Genomic DNA, 17461 nt, shown 5'->3' on the forward strand with positions numbered 1-17461 from the left:
AGGACTGAAGCAGGAACTATACAATTTGAGTCTGAAACAGTATATAAGGCAAGAAAGTAAGGAAGTGCTAACACACACACACACACACACACCTACACACACATGATGAGGCTGGTAGAATCAGTAGGTCACAATGAGCATAACTTCTGAAACATGAAATGGAATAGTTTCAAAAACATCAAGAGTGCCTTGCCCATAATGAGACTAAGTTCTGTTTCTGAAATTTTTGTTTCAGGCTAAATATATAGTTTCTGAAAATATATATATGTATATGAAATATGGCTGTGTTATAATGTAAAATGTGGTTCTTATTGTGAAGCTCATCCAAAACAATTTGAGGGACTTCCCTGGTGGTCCAGTGATTGGGGTTCCATGCTTCCACTGCAGGGGGCACAGGTTCGATCCCTGATCAGGGAACTAAGATTACACAAGACATGGGGCATGGCCAAAGAAAAACCAAAAACAAACAAACAAACAAAAAATTTGAAATGATCAAGGATACATTTAAGAGCAGAATTGCTAGATTTTTAGCAAATGTACATGTCCAAGTTGTCTATAGAGGTGGTCAGTTAGTGCTCCATGACCAAGACCATGATATGGTCACCATGTTCTGCTTCCTATTTCTTCTTCGGAGGCACACAAGAAAATGCACTTCTCTATCCCTCAGTGGTTACATGGGACCATGTGGCCGGTTCTGGACAATGAAATGTGAGCTGAAGTGACAGATGTCACTTCAACTAAGACAATGAAAACTCCCTGGGACATTCTCCAGTTTTCTTTTCCCTGCTGTGGCAACAAAGAGGACTTCAGGAGAGAGAAAAGAGACTGGGACACTGAGTGACCACATGGAGGACAGCTGTCCCATGGAGAGACTAAGACCCTAGGTGGATTTTATGTGAGTGAGAAAGAAACTTACTGTGTTAATTGAGGTTTTTGCAGTTGTTACTGTACTATAACCTAGCCTGTTCTCCACCGGACACTCACTAGAGTCTCTGTATCAATATATCCTCCCAGCAGCACTGCAGGAGAATTTCCACCTCCCCATTTTTATCTAGTTATTTTAAAAAATATTTACTGAGCACTTGTTATATTTCTGGCTCTGCTTTTGGTACTGAAGATACAACAGTAAACAAAATAGAAAGACCAGACCCAAGCTTCCCTGGTGGTTCAGTGGTAAAGAATCTGCCTGTCGATGCAGGAGACACAGGTTTGATCCCTTAACCAGGAGGACCCCACATGCTGCAGAGTAACTTAGCCTGTGCACCACAACTACTGATTCTGTGATCTAGAGTCCGAGAGCTGCAACTAATGAAACCAGGCATGACAACTACTGAAGCCCGCAGCACTCTGGAGCGCGTACTTCACAACAAGAGGAACCACTGCAATGAGAAACCCATGCACCACAACCAGACAGTAGCCCTCCACTCTCTGCATTTAGACAAAAGCCCGTGCAGCAACAGGCAACAGTAAATAAATAAATAAACAAAAATTAAAAAAAAAAGACCAGACCTCATGGAGCTTGTATTCCAGTGGGAGAATCAAACTGTAAATAGAATAAATAAGAAAAGTATATCTTATTTGAGAAGGTTGTCACGCCTGTGAAAAAATAAGGCAAAGGAAAGGGAATTTGGAGTGTTGGGTTACAATTTTAAATGGGATGATCAAGGGAGGCCATCACTGAGGACGTGTCACTTGAACAAAGCTAAGGAGGAGACAAACCACATGACTATTGTGGGGAGAGCATTTGAAGGAGAAGAAATAATACAGAGGGTCATACACAGGGATCAGCCACATGTGTCAAGGAAAGAGGCTGATATGTCTGAAAGAGAGAGCATGAAGGTGAGAGCGTAGGGAGATGAGGTCAGAGAAATAACAAGGTCACCAGATGCTGGTATGGGCCCAGCAACAGATAGCATTATTGGGCTCCGTGGTTGGCCAGTCGATGTGAGCTGGTGTGTTATTGTGATTTTAATTTTAATTTCCCTGACAATAATGGGATTGAGCTTTAGTTGATTGATCCTTCCTAAAGTTCAGAACACTTGAAGCTGCTGTCAAGATTCTTGCCGGGCTATATAGCATAAGACACCCCAAAGCCTGGAAATCCAGGTGGTCCCCTGTACAGTCACTTAAAATCATTTCCCAATCCTGGAAAGAAAGCGCTTTGAGATTAGGATCATCAGATTTAGCAATTAGAAATTCAGGACTCCAGTTGAATTTGAGTTCCAAATCAACAAAAAATATATTTTAGTGTAAGTATGTTCCATGCAACTTTTGCTTAAAAATACTACATTGAGTGAAGTAAGCAAGACCAGAAAAATGCATGCTATATGGATTCCATTTCTACAAAATTCTAGAACAGGCAGAACTAATCTCCAGTGACAGAAGCCAGAACAACAGTTGCTTGAGGGGAACAGGAATCGACTGGAAAGAGCGACAGGGATCCAACTTCTGGGGTGAGGGAAGTGTTCTATAACTTGTCTTGGGTGGTGGTTACATGGGTGTACACAATTCAACTGAACAGTTAAGATCTGTGGCATTTTATTGAGTGTAAATTATGTCACACATGCAAAAAATACAAAAAAGAGAGAAAAAGTCATACAATTGGCTCTGATGCAGTCAGAGGTATGGAAGTAGGACATGCTGAGTGGTTAACACCTGAACCACATGACCTCTCACTAAATTAGGCACAAGAGTCGGCTTCCACCAAAACAAGGGCAGTAACCAAAGAGAGGACATGTATATATTATAAACAAGTGATCCAAAATACCGGTGGCTTAAGTGATATAGAAGTTTATTTCCCTCTCAAATAGAAGTTTGGCCCTGGGGAAGGAAAGGTGGGCTCTCCTCAGGAAAATCATCAAAGTCCCAGGTGAGTATGGTCACCGTTGGTCTCATGGCTGCCTTACCAGCAGGCAAGAAGAAAAGGGAAGGTATGTCCTCTCCCTTTAAGTGTATACCCAGAAGTTTCATGTATTTCTTCTGCTCACATCCTTTTGGGCCAGAATTCTGTCAGATGAGGACTCATAACTGCAAGGAAGGTTAGGAAATGTCGTTTTTACTTAGGATGGCAATGTGCCCAGTTAAAATTCTATTAGGCTGGGAAACAGGGGAAATGGATAATGGAAACCAAGTAAGGTCTCTCTCACTGGTCGTACAATGTGGTTAAGAGTGTGAGGTTTTCAGTCAAACTGCTGGGGTTAAAATCCTGACTCTGCCTCCTACTGTGTGACCAGAGGCAAGCTACTTCCCTTCTCTGTTCCTGGTCAAGGCTTTATACCTCTCAGATCTCATCTAATTCCAGCGGCAATAAAAGTTTCAAACGGTGGAAAGTGAAAGTAACAAATTCATAGGGAGGTTGTAAGAATTAAATGAACTAACAGCAGGTGAAATGGTGCCTGGAACACAGTATGTGTTCAAACGTGCTGCTGGTAGTATATCTATCATTTCATAGTGAAAGAAAGAAAGAAAGAAAGTGAAGTCGCTCAGTTGTGCCTGACTCTTTGCAACCCCATGGATTGTAGCCTACCAGGCTCCTCCCTCCATGGGACTCTCCAAGCAAGAGTACTTGGAGTGGGTTGCCATTTCCTTCTCCCGGGGATCTTCCCAACTCAGGGATCAAACCAGGGTCTCCCGCATTCCAGGCAGACACTTTAACCTCTGAGCCACCAGGGAAGCCCACCTAAGTAATTCAGAAGGTAAGGTCTTCCTGGTAGAAACTGAGACTCAGAGACAGGGAGAGGAGAAACAGGGAGAGAGAGCATGAGTGTGACTTCCTTTGCTTATTTGTTCAGCAAATGATGACTGGGTCCTTGGCCCTCTCTGTTTCAGGGCCAATGCTGATGACCAAGACAAAGTTTAGCCTTGGTCACATCCATCAGAAATTCTTTAGTTTTAAGTGACAGAAACTCAACTCAAACCAGCTTGGGATAAATGGGACATTTTAATAGTTCATATCAAAATCCTGGCATGAGGCAGCTGGCCTCAAGCTGGAATCAGTGAAGGGAATGGCAACAGGACTCTTCCTCTTCATTGCTTCTCCCTGGAATCAGTTTTATTTTCTCCTCTGGGTGTGAAAAATGTCATAGGTCCAGACCTATTTCTTCACAGCCTCACCACACAAAAGGAAAAGACTTCCTGCCCCCAAAAGTCTAGATCCAAAAACCCAGGGAAGGCCTCTCATTGGCTCAGCCTACATGCTGTTCCAGGTGTAACATAAAGACTGGTCCAGCTTGACTCACTTGCCACTCGTCAGCCAATCACCGAGAGGGGGTAGAGCACAGACGCAAATATAGCCCTAATTCAAAACAAGAGAAATTGGGGGGCGGGGGTGGGGGGGTGCCGTTTCTGAGCGCCCGTAAATAGTCTCAGCTAACTTTCCCACTCTTCTTCCTTCTGTGGTTGGAAACTTGGAACAAGGAGTGCAAGACTCAGGTGGTCTACAAGACAGCAGGACAATGGCTGGGAAGTTTGGTCTCCCCCGCCCAGCCAAGCACAGATCCCTGAATTACAGCAGGCACCCCACTGAGGCTTACTGAATGAATGACTGAATACCTCGTTCCCAGGGCTGTCCTGGAACAGCCTGTTTCACAGACCCTGAACCGATTAAAAGTGAAGTGAAGCGAGGAGAGGGGCTTCGCACACCTGTGGAGTGTGTCTCACGGTGCAGACACCTGCCCCTACGGGCGATGAGTGGACCTTTCAGGCTAAAAGCTGAACCTTGAAGACCCCGCCACCCCGAGGGCCCTGGGGGCGGGGCTTCCGACCAGCATTTTGGATTGCACCATCTTCCATCTGTCAGAGGGGAGAACCAAGAAAGTACTTCTGCACCTTCTGCCACCCTTTTTACCATTCCCTGACCACGAAGACGATGTATTTGCTTCTCTAGCAGTCATACAATTTCCCCCTTCGCCTCACTACGCCTCATGGCTCCACACAGTCACACACTTCAGGCTGCCCACCACCACCACGCAGTGGCTCGCCCCAGTTTGACGCATTGCAGGGAAGGCCGGACCAATCGGCACCGCGTTCTTATTTCCGCCGTGGCCCGGACCCAATAGCGGTGCGCCTCACACAGGGACGCGTCACGCGCCAGCCGAGCGGTGCCCCTCCGCCGAGGAGGAAAGTAGAGTGGGCACAGGGGGCGGGGCGCATGGCTACGGAAAGTAGTCCCGCGGCGGGTGCGCGCGCGCGCGCGCGGCCGGCCATAAACCCAACCCTGTGAGGAGTGAGAGGCCGCGGGCCCGACAGTCCTGAGAGAGGCGCGGAGGGATCCGTGGGAGCCGCAGTGCGGCGGCGCGCGGACCGGACGGGGCGGGGCCGGGCGAGGCGGGGCCGGGCGAGGCGGGGCGCGCGCGGCGGCCGTTGAGGGACCGTTGGGGCGGGCGGCGGCGGCGGCGGCGGCGCGCGCTGCAGGCAGTGAGTGTGGAGGCGCAGACGCGCGGCGGAGCTCGAGCTGCTGCAGCTGCTGCCGCCGCCGGAGGACCCTTGATACCCGCGCTCCGGACACCCGGCCCTCGCCATGGTGAGTGAGACTGAGAGCCGCCGAGGTTGGGGGCACTGAGACGGACACGGCAGAGGACCCCCGAGAGCACGAGTGGACTCAGAATGGAGGGGGAGGAGCGTTTGGGCCCCGGAGAGCGCCTCTGGACCCTTCTCTGCCTCTCGATCGGGGGCATTTGAACCCACAGTAGGGCGTTTGGATCCCCAAAGGGAGTTGGGGGCTTCCAGAAGCGACAGTTAGCACCAGATGGGGTGTCTAGACCCCAGAAAGGGCACTTGAGCCCTCCAAGGGGGCATTTGAGTCGAGGATGGAGCATCTGGACTCTTGGACCCAGGATGGGGCGTTTGGTCGCTAAGGTGGGGTGTTTCGATTCCGGGGGAGCGAGGTAGGAGTCATTGGCTAGGGAAGGAGGTGACTTGTGCCCAGATAAAGGCTTTTGGGTCCTAATAGGTAGCAGGGAAGGGGGATCGGAGGGACGCCGGGCTGCTGGGAAACTCCCTGAGAGGGGGTGGTGGATAGCTGGGCCTGGGTGGAGGGGGAGCCCTCCCGGGAGGCAGGGAGGAGGGTCGCTTCTGCAGATCAGACCCTTGAGGGAAGAAAAGGGGGTTCTCCAAGGACCGACATTGCAGAGGAAGGAGGAGGAGGGTGAGGTGCATGCTCTGGAAGGAAGAGCCTGGGGTGGGTGGCAGCCAAGGTTAGAAGATGCTCTGGAAGCCTACGGGGACTGAAAAGGATGGGGTCGGGGAAGGGGTCAAAAAGGGATGGTGAGCTTGTCAGTGGTGGGGGGACAGGGCGCCTCGTGGTTAATGTGAGGGGCAGCCAGAGAAGGTTCTGAGGTTCCTATTGGGTTAAGACTATTGAACTAGGAAGGGAAATTGGGGGTTTTGGTGGGGGGAAGGGGGGCGTTGTGTTTGGGTTCATGAAGAGGTGGGTTTCCAAAGTGAAGGGTGGGAGAGAACTTCGGCTTCTCTGGTAGGAGGTGAGATGGAAGGCGATCCGGGGACATGTTAAAGAAAATGAATGGCAGCCGAGGTGGGCCTAGGGTTGGAGGTGGATGTGGTGGGTAGCTCCCTGGAAGTTTCCAGGGCAAAGCTGGGACAAAGACTGTTCAGTCTGGATGGGGAGTGGGCTGCAGAGGCCAGAGGGAGTGGCTCAAGGGTCCCTTTCCCAGGAAGAATGGGGCTGGGCAGGAGGCACCAGGCGGTGGGAGCAGGTGGGCGGAGTTGTTGGGGCCTCTATTGCGCACTGAAGCCGCATGAAATGGGGGTGGGGAGGAGCAAAGTTTAGGATGCATCAAATGAACCAGCTTTTAAAGCTTTGAACCTCACCTGCTTGCTGCCCCTTTCAGACCAGAGAGCTGTTTTTTTCCAAACAGAAATGCTGGTTTTACTTGGTCTCCAGCTCCACGCACCGCTCTGCATCTCCTCACTTGTGCCAAATGACAGTGCAGTACAGTGTGGCGTCGGTGACAATCACATGCCTGTTCCTATGGCCTCGGGGGTGGGGGCTGCAGAGAGGACCTCCAGAGGGACCCCTTCATCAGCCCCAGGGCCACTTGTTCCGTTCGGGGCCCTCCCTAAGTGCTTCTGTTAATTCCCACAGCTCGGGCTTTGAGAGAAAACCAGCAGACTAGTTCTTTCCCGGTCCCCACCACCCCCAGCCCCCAGCCCCCCCCAGGCTCAGCCTCGGAGCCGTGTGCAGCCACCCTCCCTGGCAAGGCTGGGGAAAACAGGCAGCCGCCGCTGTGTATCAGATCTCATACTTGCTGACACAGGCCTGATGGCTCCTCTCGCCGCTACCCCATTTTCCCCCAGCAGAGCCTTGCTAAACGGGCGCCGAATCACTGACAGGAGCCAGGAGGCCCCCACCTGCCAAATAAGACCTGAGCTTTGGCCCCACTAGTTTCTCTTTCCCTTTGTAATCAGCAAGGTATGGGTGGAACAAGTCACTGTTAACTGGCTTTGGACTTTGGCCTGAGCCCTGTGGCTCCTCCTTGGCCCGGGTGAGGGGCCCTGGCCTTGGTTTCTGATCTCATCTAACACTGCTCTCTGGCACTGGCTGGGGGCTGGGGCAAGGAAGAGAAATTATACCCTCTTCCCTCCCCCATCCCAGGATTTTTTTTTCCTTGTCCAACATCTTGCTGGAGCCTAAAGGGATGGGGAAGCAGGGGACCAGCTGGGTTATTTTGCAGATAGTTTTTGGTGAAAGCTAAAAATCTGCAGATCTGGAAAGGGAAAAAGCCCTGAGAAGGAAGGGATCCCCAGCAGTGATCAGTTTTTTGGGCAGCAGCCTTGCTTTGAGATCTATAGCTGGGAGCTGGGCCCTTTTCTTTCCCCGCGCAGGGGAGAGGGTCTTCCTAAGAGGGAGGAAGGGAGTGTGACGGCCCTACAGGCAGAGCCACGCCTATTTGCAGCAAGCCTGGAACAGTGGCAGTGCCTCCTCTGCGCGTTGCAGCTTGGCGGCAGGGAGCGGTGGACAACCAGCCTTCAGCACCACTCGGGCATTCCGCAACCTGCCCCAGCCTCCTTGCCCCCAGCCCCTGCGGGTGCTGCCCAAGATCCTGTGGCAGGGGTTCGAAGGGCCCTGGTTGGCCCAGCCCTTACCACGTAAGCCAGGGGAATGGATGAGAGCTGGGGGAGGGCAGCCCTCCCCCCGGCCCTCCTCCCCACCCCTGGCGCTGCCTGGCCTTGGTAACAGAAGCCCATCCTGTCTTCTCACTTTCCCCCAGCAGCTTCCTCGGGTGTCAGGACCTAGGCGATCGGCTCAGCTTCTTTGCCCATAGAAGCCAAGGGAAGCAGAGGAGCAAAGGGCTCGTGGGCCTGGGGCTGCCAGGCTGGCATGCAGGAGCCTGGCAGCCCTGGGTCTCTTTTGAAAGCGAGGCAGAAGTATCTCCTTTTGGCCTCCTAACCTTCCCTTTAGACTTTGGACTTTTCCAGAATGTGCATGTGTGCTGTGTTTCCTTCTCTACATTCCTGCTTCCCCCGCCCTTAGCCATTTCCCTTCTGTAATCATCACCCTGATTTCCCCTCCTGTTCTATCTGTTTGGGGCTTAGCCTCGAGTCCTCCTTCCTTTATATTTAAGAGAAAGAAAAAGGACATGTCAGACTTGTTCTAATGTGATTGGTCTTCACATTTGGGATGGGGCAGAAGGGTGGGGGTGGGGCTCTTGCTAGATTCCCAAGGAAGTTCTGGAATCTCTGTGTAGAATAACACTAGTACACACAGTGGCACGCCTTAGTTTGAGGGGCTATCAGACTCAGAGCTGGAAGCCTGCTGGAGATGTGGAGCCCCTTCCCCTAGTTGTAAGAGGAAATGAGGAAGGGGGCAGTGGTCCAAGGGCGAGCCGTGCCTTCTGGCAGCACTCAGGGACCCCAAGGAAAATTCCTGTTTTACTGCCTAAAGCTAACGTTGGGATTCAGCTCCCCCATTCCCGCGTGGCTCCTCCCCCAGAGGATCCCTCTGCTGGGCTGGTTCAGGACAGGCTGGCCTCTGCTTCTCCTCTGCCCCGCCCCCAAGCCCGGCAGGCGGGCAGCAGGGGCTGCCCGACCCCGACGGGCCATTCCCCAGAGTGGCCAGGGCCTGCAAGGGTTAAAAACTGCAGCGCAGCAGGGGGAGGTGACTTGAGTCCTCCAGCCTCTGCCACCAGCGCCTTGCCTGCTGCAGTCCCCTCCCTGACACTCACCCTTCCTGCCCCAAAGGAGCAGTGGAGTGAATGGTGCCCCGTGCCAAAGAGACTGGGGGCTGCCCCCCTGCCTGCCCAGGGTTCTTTCAGGCACGCCACAGACACTAGTTGGCAGAATTGTTGCCAGTTGGGTCTGCAGTGCTTGGACCTGGTGCTTCCAAATTGGTGACATAGAAACTAGGAAAGAGCCGGCTGCCTACCCTGGGCCTGGCCTGCTTCAGTTTGGAGCCTTCTAGAAGAGCTGCTTGATTAGGCTTCCAGGGCAACTGCTCCCTTCACTCAGCCTCTGGGGCTCCCAGCGGCTGTGACAGCGCTGAGACATGAACCGGCGCAGGTGCAGCTGGGCTGGGGCTGGCTCCAGGGCCCTGGGTCAGGCTGGCCTGGGTCTCCAGCCTCACGAATCACCAGGCTTGATCCAGTACTGGCTCTGGCATGACCGCTCTTGCCCAGGTACATGGACTGCCATGTGGAGCTGGCCGCACCAGCGGGGGCCGGGCTGAGCAAGGAAAGATGTGCCAGCCCGTGACTAACTTTCTCCTTCCTGCTTTTCCAGGCTGACCAGCTGACCGAGGAGCAGATCGCAGGTGAGCTTGCTTCCCTCCTTCCCTCCCCCATCCCCCTTTCCTCCCCTCACCCTGCCGCACGAACGCCTCTGCATCCCCAGCCAAATCTTAGGCCAGCCAGGAGGAGCATCTGACAGAAACTCATGTGTATGAGCGCGCACAGTGACACCAGACCCCACAGTCCTGAGCCAGGCCCTCCTCAGGCGGCAGGGCCGTGTTCCTCTCCTGGCCAGGGGTCACCGGGCCGTTTAATCGGTGGCTGCAGGGTGAGCCCAGCCATCTGTCCTGGCTCCTGCCAGTTAGGCTCAGAAGGTGAACTCCCTGCAGGGCTCCTGGCCCACTTCAGGAGCCACCCAGGGGAAGGCTTGTCACTCCCACCTCTGCACTCCCCTTCGCGCATGCTTGCACTCACTTCTTCCTGGGCCGGAAGTGTCTTCCCCCAGCTCTTTGCACCAGACAACTCCTTCTCCTCTTTTGGGTCTTGATTCAAATGTCATCTTGGAAAGGCCTTCCCTGACCCCATCTCAAATAAACAGCCTTTCATCACTCTGTTTCCTTACTAGCCTTTCTCACCATCTGAAATTAATCTCTGATGTCTGCCGACTGCATCTCCCTGTCACTAGATGAGATCCTCACTGGGGGCTTTTTTGTGTGTTGGTCCCTGCTGTACCTTTGGTGCCTGCAACATAATGGTTGCTGCGTACATTTTTGTTAGCTAAATAACTAAATGAACAAGGGAACGATCACATATCTTCCAGTAAGCTTAAAGAAGTCCTTGAGTCCTATGTAATTCATTTCTGTAGGCTCCCCTAAAGCCCTGTGGCCACAGCTACAGGAAGTACTGTGTGCTGAGAAGGTTTCCGTGTCCTGTCCCCCCACCCCTGCCCCCCTAGACTGTGAGCTACTACTAAAGGACAGAGACCAGCTCCCAGTTACGTCCCACAGCCATGGGCCAGCACGAAGTATCCCCTGGAGCCCGGCTTTGCTGTCAGGGTCCACAGGCTGCATGTGACACGCACAGAGAGCCCAGCTTCCGAAGTGGGGGAGGCGGGCGTGGGCTTGCCTTCTCTTCTTTACTCCCCTCTCCTCCTCCTTCCCCCACATCTTCAGCTTCTGAACTTTGGAGACCCACCAAGGAAAAGCAGAGAGCTGCCTTGTTGTGCAGTGATCCTGAGCGCAGGGTGCCCGCGTGACCCCTGAGAACAACAAGGCCTCGGCACAGTGAGGCGCCAGCATCCCCCAGGAGACTCGGAGTCTCCAGGGCCCAGAGGCTCGGGCCGGGGCTGAGCCTTTCGGCTGTACGTGTGGCTCCCGTACCGGCCACCCACAGCCCCAGCTCTGCCCTCGCTTGACACCAACACACGCTCCACATCGCCCCCACCCTCCCCCCGTCCCCATTAGCAAACTGTCCGCCGCCTCACCCCAGCCCACACCCTCTGGGAATAGGCTGCCAGGCATCTGTTCCCCTAGGGTTTGGGGGCAGGGAGCACCAGGTGCCAAAATGGGCCCAGTGGGAGGGCAGGAGACACGTGCTTCTCCTCCCGCTCCTGATGCGGCCCCAGCTGTGGCCTTCCCACTCAGCACCCCCAGCTCCTCGGCCTCCTGGCTTGGCAGCCGTCCCCTCTCCTTCCACACCCGCCACCCCGCCTACCCCACACAGTCCATCAGCCGCGCCCTGCTGCCGGCCGCCCCCACACTCCGACCCACACGCTGGGTCTGGAAACTGAGAGCCGGGCTGGTAGTCCCTGTCGCGCGGGATGCCGTGGCACCCGGCGCTGTCCTGCAGTCCCTCCTGCCCTTCCTCTCCTGGCCCGCTGACCTTGTCTGGCACACTTCAGACGGAGACTTCCTTGGCTCTCCTCCCTTCCGGGACATGGTCCGTTTCATCGCTCGAGGGAGAGACTGAAGCCAGGGACCAAAAAGAAATGTAGAGGATCTAAGGCCACCGTCAGCCCGTTTTCCCCAGTGTTCTCAGTGAGCCGGGCGGAGCAGGCAACTTTCCCCGTCACCGAGCAGACGTTCCGTGAGGGGTGAAGGGAAGAAGGAAGCGGCCTGTGCCCAGTACAGAGGCGAGAGGCTTGGGCTGGCATCGGATCCCCTTCTGGTTTCTTGAGGCGGGCCTGACTCTCAGGCCTTGCCGTGCCCTCACCTCTGGTTCGTTGTGCTCCTCGCCGCAGAGTTCAAGGAGGCCTTCTCCCTCTTCGACAAGGACGGGGATGGCACCATCACCACCAAGGAGCTGGGGACGGTGATGAGGTCCCTGGGGCAGAACCCCACTGAGGCGGAGCTGCAGGACATGATCAACGAGGTGGATGCAGATGGTGAGCCCACACCCAGGGCAGGAGGGCAGCCCTCTCCCAGTGCCCCCGGGGAGCCGCCCTCCGGGGTGGACGACCAGCGTCTCCTCCGCCAGGGCTCTGGGGACATCTCCCCGGGCTCAGGCCCAGAGCATCTCCCTCCCTCCCCCACCTCGCAGGGAATGGGACCATTGACTTCCCCGAGTTCCTGACCATGATGGCCAGAAAGATGAAGGACACGGACAGCGAGGAGGAGATCCGAGAGGCCTTCCGTGTGTTTGACAAGGTGAGCAGGCCTTTCCCCGAGGGGCGCTGGCATTCCGGCAGAGAGTAGGACAGGTGGGGTCGCGGGACACCCAGCCTAACCGGCGTCACCACTTCCAGAGGCCAGGGTTCCAGTGCCAGCCCCACTGCCAGCTTGCTCTGCCACCGCAGGAAGCCCCTGCCTATGCCAAGGGAGGTGACTGACAGGCCCTGCGCTGGGGTCTTTCTCCCGCTGCCCCCCAGGGGAGAGCCGGGCGAACGGACGCCTCGAGCTTGGAGCCTTTGTCTGTCCCTTGACACCCAGGACGGCATGTGCTGGGGTTTCTCCCACTGCCCCCCAAGAAAACGCCGGGCAGACGAATGCCTCATGCTCAGCGCCTTTGTCTGTCCCCCAACATGCAGGACGGCAATGGGTATATCAGCGCTGCAGAGCTGCGCCACGTCATGACGAACCTGGGTGAGAAGCTGACCGACGAGGAGGTGGACGAGATGATCAGGGAGGCCGACATCGACGGGGACGGCCAGGTCAATTATGAAGGTGAGCCGCCAGCCCCGTCTCCATGCCCGCGGGAGCTAGGGGAACCCCACTCTCTGCTGACCTCCCTGTCTTTCCTTCCACAGAGTTTGTACAGATGATGACTGCAAAGTGAAGGCCCCCGGGCAGCTGGTGATGCCCGTTCTCTCAATCTCTCTCTCTCCCCGCGCGCGCACTCTCTTCAACACTCCCTGCCTATCCCGGTTTTAGCAAACACCAGTTGATGGACTGAGAATCTGATAAAGCAACAAAAGATTTGTCCCAAGCTGCATGATTGCTCTTTCTCTTCCTCCCGAGTCTCCTTCCAGGCCCCCGCCATCTCTTCCTTCAGCCCTCCCGCCTTCCATTCACATCTTCCAAGGCCTGATGCATTCATAAGATGAGCCCCCAGTCCCCTTCAGGGGGCTTCTGCCCTCCTCCTTCTCCAGCCCGGGTGGCTCGCATCCATTTTGGTTTGTTTCTGTTCATTCGTCATCTTATTTTGGGGTGCCAGGGTGGCCGCCGGCGCTGTCCCGGGACCTGCTGGGGAGGGGCCGAGGCCCTCAGGAGGGCCGGGCGTGAGAGGCACACCTTTTGCTGTTGCATGCGACCAGCCTGTGATACCCTGTGCCCATCCCAGAGCCTGTCGGGGCAGGAGTGCCCAGCAGGGTGTTCCAGAAGGACTGAGGGTGGTGGGGAGGGCCCAGAGCTGCGGTGTTGCCTGGATGTGGCCCAGGAGGAGGCCAGGGGGCAAGGGAGGCTTGGCAGCTGGCATGCTCTTAGCACGTGAGGAGGCTGGCCAGGCTGGGCAGCGCTCAGATCCCATTGGCTGCTCTTCTGAAGCCATTCGACTGGCTCCCTGAGGTGGGGTGGGTGGGGACCACTCCCCTGGTGCCCCTGCACATTGCCCCCCATCCCGTGTTCCCGAAGCGATCTCAAGCTGTCCTGGTGCTAACATCCCACGCCGCTCCCTCGTGACACCCCCGCCCTCCCGCATCCCGGTCCCCTCGTGGGAACGCACGTGGGGTTGGCCGCTTTGTCACATGCAACTCATCCTTCCGTTTTTTCTTTATACCCGTTAAAACTCTTAATTTTGTCTGAAAAACTCTTAATTTTGTCTGAAACCATGCCGGGCTAGCTGAGGGGCGGGGATTGGGAGGATGTGCCCCACCACGCGCTCAAGAGAACATACCTGCAATAAAACAGTCCTGTTGGCCCGCCGGCCCCTCCCACTTCCCCGTGGTGGCTCGGCCGGCTCCCCAGCCCCATCTGTGCTGTCTGTGCGCCCACCTGCCTGCCCCCACACTCCCCAGCGGAGAGCATGATCCGCAACCTGGCTTCTGACTTTAGCCTCTGGGACAAGTAAGTCAACATGGGCAGTTCGGTCGTCTGGATTTTTTTTTTTTTCTTTTTTTCCTTTTTCCGTTCATTTCATCTGCCCCCACCCCCATCCCACCCCACCCCTCAGGTCGATCAAGTGGCTTTTCCTGGGACCTGCCCAGCTTTGAGAATCTTCTCGTCCACCCTGTGGCACCCAGCCTCCAGGGAAGGGGGGGGGCATAGCGGGAGACCCAGCCAAGAGCTGAGGGTAAGGGCAGGTAGGCTTGAAGCTGTGGACGTTTTCGGAGTGTTTTGGTTTTTCTTTTTTTTTTTTCAAACCGGGCAATATTTGTGTTCAAGCTGTGAAGAAAAATATATATCAATGTTTTCCAATAAAATACAGTGACTACCTGACTGCTCCTCCCTTCTTGTCTTGGTTTCTGGGCCTGCTCCCTGCACAGGCCTGAAACCCTGCCCCAAAAGAGTCTGTCTGCCGTGGGATCTAGTTCCCTGGCCAAGGACCAAACCTGGGCCCCTCACACTGGGAGTGTGGAGGCTTAGCCACAAGGGGGGTCCCAGCCTGTCAGCTTTGAGTGCTTGGCGCCTGCACATGTGTGTAGGACCAACCCCGCCTTAATAGGGCCACCTGTCAGCCACACACAGGACCACACGGTGAGGCCCAAGAAGGCCGGAGGCAGGTCCATCGCGTCACAGCAACGGCCCGGTTTGGGGGCAAACCAGTGACAAGCTGAAAGGTGGATGGATGGTCACCTGCTGTCCAGGAGAAAGAAGGGCATCATCCAAGGAGAGAGGAAGGCTAGGTCCGACTGGGGGCCCAGGCCAGGTGGGGGATTCTTGACAGGGCCCTCTGGCCAAGAGGCGACCAGTCCCCATTGGCAGGCTAAGTGCTGAGTTTGAACTGAACTGAACACAGTGGGAAGAAAAGAGGTGTTCTTGAGCTCACAGCTTCAGTCAGTCCCGAAAGACAAAGGACTAAAGCTCAGAACAACTACTGTAAACCCTAGAAAGCCCCTCAACTTCCCCAAGGTAAGCGCAGCTATGGAAAAGAAAGCATGGGACTTCCTGGCAGTCCAGTGGTTAAACCTTGCCTTCCAATTAAGGAGAGCAAAGATCCCACATAGTGCCAAAAAACCAAAGCAACAAAAACAAGCTCATGTTGAGGTCTGAGAAAACAAAATTCTGTAAAGCAATTATCCTTCGATAAATAAAAAGTAATATTGTAACAAAGTCAAAGACTTTTAAAATCGTCCATATCAAAAAAAATTAAGTGGGGAGGCCCAGTCCCCAGCTACAAAACCCATCTGATTCCCTCTCAGGGGTGGGAGTGAACGGTCAATAGACAACAGTCTAACATCTGAGCAGCCGTCTCTTTGACCATGGGGAGCAGGCAGGAGGTGAGCAGAAACAGCTCAGTGGAGTAAAAAGCCACCTATTCACCTTCGCCTGGCCTTGGGAGGATGGAGAAGCCTCATGAGGCCCAAACTCAGGGGCTTTCCTGTGGCTTCAGAGTAAATGGTCATTTAAAGAAAAAAAAAAAGGGTGGGGGGGTGGTGGTGGTGGTGGCTTCCCTGGTAGTCCAGTGGTTAAGAGTTTGTCTGCCAATGTTGGATCCTGATCGGGGAAGATCCACATGCACCCAGGGTCACTAAGCTCATGCACCACAACTACTGACACTCTAGAGCCCGTGCTCCACAAAAAAAAGCCACAGCATTGAGAACCCCAAGCACTGCACCCAGAGAGTAGCCTCCAATCTCAGCAACGAGAGGAAGCCCACGCGTGGCAACAAAGACCCAGCACAGCCAAACATACTAAATCTCTTAAAAACTGACTTCAGGTAGGCCAGAGGGCTTCCCCTGGTGGCTCAAATGGTAAAGACTCTGTTTTCAATGCAGGAGACTCAGGTTCGATCCCTGGGTCAGGAAGATCCCCTGGAGAAGGAAATGGCAACCCACTCCAGTATTTCTTGCCTGGAGAATTCCATGGACAGAGGAGCTGGGTGGGCTACAGGCCATGGGGTGGCAAAGAGTCAGACACGACTGAGTGACTGACAGGCCAGAGATAAGGGGAAGGCTAGGCTGAGGCTGGGGTCAAAACAGTGGAATCTGGGATGAGAGCTGCCTTCTTAGCAGCCAGAATACCTGTGGAAAACTCTGGTCTTACAGTTCAGAAGAAGACAGGTCTTGGTGACTCACAGAATTGGGCTCCAACACAGTGTGACCACTCACTTCAGTGTCTATACTCACTAAGCCTCAGGTCTTAGCTCTGACACTGCCTGCTTCATAACCTTGGAACAGTGACTTCACTTCTCTGAGCCTCAGTTTACCCATCTGCAAAATGGGAAACAATCATCTCTCAAAGGAGGAACATAAAACATCCACCTCAGAGGGGTGTGCCACTTTCTAGACATCATCTCATTTATATCTCACCCAGGCCAGGTTGAGTCCCAATAAAATTTTTTTCCCATTTTTTTTTTTTCCCCATTTATGACATGTATCCTCCCCAGTGGGCATATGAGCATAAGTTATCAAGAGCTGACAGGAGGGATGTCCCTGGCAGTCCAGTGGTTGAGACTGAGCCTCCACTGCGGGGGTGGGGGGGGAGGTGGGGAGGGGCGCAGCCAGGTTGGATCCTGGGTCAGGAAACTGGCATGTCACGTGGCGTATCCATATATATATATATATATATATATATATATATATATATCTCGCTATCTCTCTCTCTCTCTCTCTATATATATATATATATATATATTTTTTTTTTTTTTTTTTTTTAAAGAGCTTACAGGAAAGGAACGGAGGCCTGGGAAGTAAAGCCTCTCACAGCACTCTTCTTGGAAGTGGCTGCACTGGGACTTGAACCCCAGGTTATTCACATCCCAAACACCCACACTTTTAACCACCCCAGCGCGTTGCCTGCACTTCTCTACTGACTGTCGATTATTTCCCCCCTTGGGCCCTAGTTTTTGAAAGACTTTTACTCCCATACAAACTGCATTATTAAAAAGGCATGACTTCCCCTTCCCATTCTTTATTAACCACAGGCAGAGAGATGGCACTCTCCAGTGCTAATGGACAAGGGGAAACGCGGAGGAGCACGCATCAGCTGATGCTGGCCATGGAAGTCATTTCCAACTCAGGCTCATGGATCCGCTGGGCCAGCTCAAAGCCTGTCACTGAGAAAGTGACTAGGCAGGGGGCCACATGGTGGGACACATGCCCACCCGGGGCCCACAGGAGAGAAACCCAGGCTCCCCGCACTCGCGGGAGGGAGTGGCGGCGGGAACCCCGTCTCAGTGTCATT

The 17461-nt window shown here is 54.3% G+C and overlaps 1 protein-coding gene across 1 annotated transcript; it reads left to right on the plus strand.

The window, feature by feature from the left end:
- The first annotated feature begins 5365 nt into the window (after positions 1-5365).
- On the plus strand, positions 5366-14554 carry CALM3 (calmodulin 3). The gene is made up of 6 exons (XM_061139661.1): positions 5366-5521; positions 9736-9766; positions 11923-12066; positions 12222-12328; positions 12709-12844; positions 12928-14554. The coding sequence occupies exons 1-6, from the start codon at positions 5519-5521 to the stop codon at positions 12954-12956; spliced, it is 450 nt and encodes a 149-aa protein (XP_060995644.1). The 5' UTR covers positions 5366-5518; the 3' UTR covers positions 12957-14554.
- The last annotated feature ends 2907 nt before the right edge of the window (positions 14555-17461 follow it).

Source organism: Dama dama, chromosome 4 (assembly GCF_033118175.1).
Source record: "Dama dama isolate Ldn47 chromosome 4, ASM3311817v1, whole genome shotgun sequence".
In the NCBI taxonomy this organism is placed as follows: Eukaryota; Metazoa; Chordata; class Mammalia; order Artiodactyla; family Cervidae; genus Dama; species Dama dama.

What these genes read in the sequence shown, in the direction of transcription:
- CALM3 (XM_061139661.1), top strand. An exon ending in GACCGAGGAGCAGATCGCAG is followed by an intron (nt 9,767 to 11,922) that starts GTGAGCTTGCTT and finishes TCCTCGCCGCAG; the next exon opens with AGTTCAAGGAGGCCTTCTCC. An exon ending in CCTTCCGTGTGTTTGACAAG is followed by an intron (nt 12,329 to 12,708) that starts GTGAGCAGGCCT and finishes CCCAACATGCAG; the next exon opens with GACGGCAATGGGTATATCAG.